The sequence below is a fragment of the Coregonus lavaretus genome (genome assembly GCF_964263955.1).
Source record: "Coregonus lavaretus genome assembly, chromosome: 20".
NCBI lineage: Eukaryota > Metazoa > Chordata > Actinopteri > Salmoniformes > Salmonidae > Coregonus > Coregonus lavaretus.
In genome coordinates, this window is record NC_140007.1 from 42,081,138 (window position 1) to 42,087,727 (window position 6,590).

A 6,590-nucleotide genomic window follows, 5' to 3' on the forward strand; every position below is an offset into this window, starting at 1 on the left:
ACATAAGATAACATCTAGCTGGATACAAAGAAAATGATCTCCAGTTTACTTACGTCGTCATGTTTCTTTTGCTTTTGGGTCTGAAGTGTTTTTTATCTTAAGCATTTAGGCGTATATACCTTTACAGTGCTAGTTCAGAATTTAGTAATTTGGGATGAAATTTGGGCGTTAACCAATATGATTTTACCCTTAAAACTAGCAAATCTGTAAACGTTCTTTTTCTACCATCGTCATCTTAGTTTTCTTTGTGTCCAGTTGAATTTGCCTGGTGTGATGTACTTTCATTGTCCAATAAAACGTTTATCAGAATCTTGGCTATTGTCTTTTAATGCACTTGCTGTGTAACTGAACAAACAGGTTTTCACTTCTCACGGATTGTGGTTAATGTTGTCATAGCAACTTTACTACAACAAATTGACACCAATAATAAATGCACATTGAACAGAGAAGGAAATCATTTGCCCAGATCAGAAAGATGGAAGTCAAATTTGCTCTATATTCTATATATAGTTAGTTCTGTTACTTACTGATAGTGCTTTACAAAATATCACATATATGACCGACCGGCTTGATTTGGTCTTATGTAACAACATTTGAAATTGTGTTTTTTACATTGGATAAAAGTAGAGACTCAGAGCTAGAAAATGGTATATCATACACTACAGTTGAGGAACAATGGGAAAGAAATTCTGCTTTGAAAGTTGATAAACTTGTAACCTCACTTTTTTTACATTTTTTACATTTTAGTCATTTTTGAGAAAATGGCCCTTGAATGTTTTGGTACTACTACAGTAGTGAGTCCATACATTGTCATGCTTTTTCACACAGGTCCCCTATGGGAATTGAACCCACAACCCTGGCCATGCTCTACCAACTGAGCCACGTGGTGAAGGTAATATTTGCTCTATGGGTTAGCTCTGAGTCGGAGGGGTTGGGTTAAATGCGGAAGACACATTTCAGTTGAATGCATTCAGTTGCACAACTGACTAGGTATCCCCCTTACCCTTTCCTTTCCTTTGCTATTGATAGAGGATTACAATGGAACAGCAGTTGACTTTCAATATTCTGAATGACTTCTGAATAAGAGTCTATAACTGATGCATTAAATACAGTACATTTGCTATCTACAGTTCAACCTGACATAATTGGCATAAGTTACCCTTTCCCCTGCCTCGTTTCCCATAGTTACCAAACCACAGTTATCATGGGGGTGTGGAGGTGGAGAGGACATAGTCTATGTAGGAGACTAAAGGTTAGAAAGTGATAATGATCGAATGGAGTGGCGCGTCGGAATGCAGCCTTGTATATAAAAACTCTAACCTCCATGCTCCTCGCGCTCAATAGGATCGATCTGTGCCAGTGTCAGGTGGGTCTCTGTTTTGCTAATCTTCTTCTCTCTTTCTTGGATTTCCTCTCCGAAGACATGGAGTCTGTAAGTATCAGGAAGTATCCTGGATTTACTGGGTATCATGCTGAGAGTGGCAGTGGAGGCCTGTACGCAAAGCAATGGAGCTCACAGAGTGCCCATGGCGGTGCCGGGGGACATGGGACCAGAATCTCCTCTGTCCAAACCAGCAACAGGCTCGGGGGCTTCAGAGGAGGGGCAGGGTACCAGGTGTACACAGGTGTTACAGCGATTGATGGTGGCTTCGCTATCGGTAATGAGAAGCTCAACATGCAGCACCTGAATGACCGTCTGGCCTCCTACCTGGAGTCAGTGAAGAACCTGGAGCAGGCCAACGGCAAGCTGGAGCTACAGATCAGGGAGGTCCTGGAGAAGAAAGGGCCTACTGGGTCCGACTACAGCCGCTACGATGCCACGCTGGTGGACCTGAGGAAGAAGGTGAGGCCCTCAAATAATTCAATTCAAGCTTGATTCATACAAGGTATTTTCGTACATATGTGTGTGGAATCATATCCTGACCAGGGTTGGGGTCAATTCCATTTCAAATCCAGTCAATTCAGAAAGTAAACCAAATTCCAATTCCACATTTTCCTCATTGAAAATCTCTGTTTTTTGGGGGGTACTTCCAGAATTGACTGGAATTTAAATGGAATTGACCCCAACCCTGATCCTGACTGCTCCAAACCACCCCTACTGTATGGTTAATTGAGTTTCCCCACTCATTAATCTCACAATATTTACAGCCAGTGTTTCTCCAATACCCCCAAAAGTACACATTTTTGCTGTAACCTCGGACAAGCACTCCTGATTCAACTTGTCAACTAATCATCAAGCCTTTGATGAGTTGAATGAGGTGTGTTTGTCTGGGGCTACAATAAAAATGTGTACTGTTGGGGTTACTGGAGGACTGGAGTTGGGACATACTGTCTTAAACCTTTTATTAGGTGAGGTATCACAGAACCACCCCACAGTAAACTGATATGATTTACAGCGTGTCTTATCAGAGGTTGCTCCACCATGTTGAGGCTGTAATTGTTATTTAAGGGAGTGTCACTTTGTTTCTAGCGGCACAAAGATGGAGTGATGGGACAAGTTTCTGTTGCTCCAGCCCTGTAGAACAGATCCACAGATTTACAGAATGTGTATTATCCCTCTACTCCCACTAATATTTCCTCAGATATTGGAGATGACAGTGGGCAATGCACATATCGCTATCCAGGGTGACAATGCCCGCCTAGCCGCAGAGGACTTCCGGGTCAAGTGAGTGCTTATAAACAAAGAAATGTGTTACTTGCTATTATCATCTGTTGGCATGAATCTATAGTTCCAACATTCTTTGTTTATGGCTATGTCCACGTGTTTACATTCTTAATGTTGTTGTCAATAGGCTTGAGAGTGAGATTGGGATGCGCCAGACTGTCGAGGCTGATGTCGCAAATCTGAGGAGAATACTTGATGACACCAACGTGCTCCGGCTGCATCTGGAGAACGATATCGAGTTTCTGACAGAGGAACTGATCAACCTGAAGAAGAACCATGCGGTGGTAAGGAATGGTTCCCGTCAACTGACTAATGTTCAGATAGGTTACATAGCTAGGTTACTAACATAACCACCAAGTCATTAACTGAATGGATTTCCTGTTTCCTTTGTGTCAGGATGTGCTGGAGCTGCGTACCCAGATCTCCACGGCTGGAGTGCAGGTGGAGGTGGATGCTGCTAAGGGACACGACCTGGGAAAGATCATGGAGGAGATGAGGGCCAAGTACGAGAAGATGGCCTTGAAGAACCAGGAGGAGCTCAAAGCGTGGCACGAATCCAAAGTACGACTCTGTGCTTCCTTCCTGACACGTTTCAATGTTCTGCACTGTATTACTGTAGGTTAACATGTTGGTGTGTGTGTCCAGATCACAGAGGTGCAGGTCCAGGTGACTGAGAATACGGTGGCCCTGAAGGAGGCACACACCACATGCAGTGAAAACAGGAGGGGTATGCAGTCCCTGCAGATTGAGCTTCAGTCCCAGATCAGCCTGGTAAGAATGATTGTTTTATACAATAGCTACCAAACTATTTAATAATGAACTCATTCTTGGTGGATCCACCCTACGATTTGCTTCTATGTTTGTGATCATTGTGACCACATGCTTTCCTCCCAACCACAGAAAGCATCTCTGGAGGGGACCCTTCGTGACATTGAGATGCGCTACAACATGGAGTTGCAGAAATACAACGCCGTCCTCCTGCAGCTGGAGGCTGAGCTAACCCAGATCCGCTCCGACATCCAACACCAGACACGGGACTACCAGACCCTGTTCAACATCAAGATACGGTTGGAGGCTGAGATCGCCGAGTACAGGAGGCTGCTGGACGGAGACTTGAAGTGAGTAAAACATGGAGAGGTGACAGGTGGAGCTACATGTCCTGCTTGGTTGGGCTAGTGGAACAACTACAATACCTGAAGGGATCAGGAACTGAGTATGTTGAGATGACGAAATGATGAAGTTACTGGAGCGATACAGCTGTAACTAAAAGCTTATCATTAAACGGCTGGCCTTGTTCTATTGTTTACTTGTTATTATATGAGGCATAGGAATATTTGCAAATTAGATGCAAACTAGCTTCATGCAACTATGCACAAGGGCTCAGGTCTGATATGGAAACGACTGTGTTGTAGTTATGGTATCTGTCTTTTCATCTGTGTCTCTTTAGAGTTGAGGTTGCTGTCGAGAAGAAACCTACTAAAGCTTTCCGAACAAAGACGCTGGTTGTAACCCAGACACTGGTGGATGGCAAAGTAGTGTCTGAAGGAGTGACTGAGGATGTCAAATCTGAAGGAGTGATTGAAGCTGTCCAAGGATAACCACCCAGTCAAGAAACAACTTCTCTCTCATCATCATCATCACCCCCATTATCATCATCATCATGACACACCACAACACTCCCAGAATAACAGTTCATTGTATAAAAAATAAAAGATAAAAGACCAATGAAACAATCACAATAAATGAAGTCAAACACTTAATATAATGGTTGTATGTGTATGTCTTTATATTCATCTACTGTACCAATCAGTGCAGATCAGTTGGTTTCCTCTCTAAATGCATACAGAAAATAAATGCTAAATTAGGGCTCCATTCAATCTGTATCGCTGAAGGAAATCTGCAGTGTTTATCAAATCAAATCAAGCTTTATTTATATAGCACATTTCAGACATGGAATGCAACGCAATGCGCTTCACAGGAAAAAAAACAGAAATGAAAAACTATGAAAATATAAATATTTACTAGACAACAAACATAAGAGGATAGAAAACAAAAGAATATCAATAAAAACTGAATGTCTAAAAAGCACCCTGAGGAAAAGCAAAGCTACAAAGGTGTGTTTTAAGATCTCTTTTAAATATGTCCACAGATTCGGCCCCCCTCAGGTTCTCTGGCAGGCTATTCCAGAGGCAATGAAGTCTCCACTAACACAGGAACATTGCCTTTAAATTGAAATCACGCTGTAACACTGAATTTCCATGATACGGATGAAATAGAGCCCATGATATGACGTGGAACGCAACGTAAACATAAACCCCACAGAGTTATACAGCTTTAAATAATTGTCTCTATGCCACTTAGCACACCCCATCCAGCTCTATTCCTGGTCTAGCCAGATAAATGTGTTTCTAGCAAGTTCTCAGGAATTCTGGGTTCATTCTGCATTTTGACTCAACATTCTCTCTCTGGGCCTCCATTCCCATGCTATTTCATTACTCACAGCCCACTCTTTTCCTGCACATTAGCTAGTCTGCACTTTGTAAAGCTGTCCTCCTCACACACACATATATGTGTTGTTATAGCCAGAGATCCCTAGTGTTGTAAAGCTGTCCTCCTCACACACACATTTATGTGTTGTTAGAGCCAGAGATCCCCAGCCGCCTTGCATTAGAGAGATGGAAGCAAAGCAGCGAGTGTATCAGGGAGATTGAGCATGCCAGGCTAATTCCAGAGACAGTGTGCAGAATCTCTATACTGCATACCTGCCATTCTTCTGCATCACTGGGCTCCACTGGACTCTCCTGCCAGGAGATTACCCCTGGCCATCAAAGGTGAGCCCTTATTGGTCCACAGAGATCAGATACGCTGTTATTCTGTCGCTTATCCTGTCAAATTCAAAGGAATACACAGGAATATCCATGGAGTTTTTCCTTGGAGGAAAGAGCTCTATTATAATCATTAAATTGTGACATATAGTAATATATTACAGTAAGAGGGAGGTGTCATACAGTAATAAATTACAGTAAGAGGGAGGTGTCATACAGTAATATATTACAGTAGAAGGGAGGTGTCATACAGTAATATATTACAGTAAGAGGGAGGTGTCATACAGTAATATATTACAGTAGAAGGGAGGTGTCATACAGTAATATATTACAGTAGAAGGGAGGTGTCATACAGTAATATATTACAGTAGGAGGGAGGTGTCATACAGTAATATATTACAGTAGGAGGGAGGTGTCATACAGTAATATATTACAGTAGAAGGGAGGTGTCATACAGTAATATATTACAGTAGGAGGGAGGTGTCATACAGTAATATATTACAGTAGAAGGGAGGTGTCATACAGTAATATATTACAGTAGAAGGGAGGTGTCATACAGTAATATATTACAGTAGAAGGGAGGTGTCATACAGTAATATATTACAGTAAGAGGGAGGTGTCATACAGTAATATATTACAGTAGAAGGGAGGTGTCATACAGTAATATATTACAGTAGAAGGGAGGTGTCATACAGTAATATATTACAGTAAGAGGGAGGTGTCATACAGTAATATATTACAGTAGAAGGGAGGTGTCATACAGTAATATACTACAGTAGAAGGGAGGCGTCATACAGTAATATATTACAGTAGAAGGGAGGTGTCATAGAGTAATATATTACAGTAGAAGGGAGGTGTCATACAGTAATATATTACAGTAGAAGGGAGGTGTCATACAGTAATATATTACAGTAGGAGGGAGGTGTCATACAGTAATATATTACAGTAGAAGGGAGGTGTCATACAGTAATATATTACAGTAGAAGGGAGGTGTCATACAGTAATATATTACAGTAGAAGGGAGGTGTCATACAGTAATATATTACAACTGGAGGGAGGTGTCATACAGTAATATATTACAGTAGGAGGGAGGTGTCATA

At 41.8% G+C, this 6,590-nt stretch overlaps 1 protein-coding gene across 1 annotated transcript in view; it reads left to right on the forward strand.

The window, feature by feature from the left end:
- LOC311148174 (uncharacterized protein) overlaps positions 1-4,371 on the forward strand; it is a 10,325-nt gene extending 5,954 nt beyond the window's left edge. Inside the window, exons 7-14 of the mRNA XM_084185060.1 lie at positions 1,186-1,238; positions 1,281-1,843; positions 2,583-2,665; positions 2,793-2,949; positions 3,062-3,226; positions 3,311-3,436; positions 3,566-3,783; positions 4,113-4,371. Coding sequence (XP_084041186.1) covers positions 1,186-1,238; positions 1,281-1,843; positions 2,583-2,665; positions 2,793-2,949; positions 3,062-3,226; positions 3,311-3,436; positions 3,566-3,783; positions 4,113-4,263 — 1,516 coding nt within the window. The 3' untranslated portion in view covers positions 4,264-4,371. The remainder of the gene's footprint in view (positions 1-1,185; positions 1,239-1,280; positions 1,844-2,582; positions 2,666-2,792; positions 2,950-3,061; positions 3,227-3,310; positions 3,437-3,565; positions 3,784-4,112) is intronic.
- Positions 4,372-6,590: the final 2,219 nt, after the last annotated feature.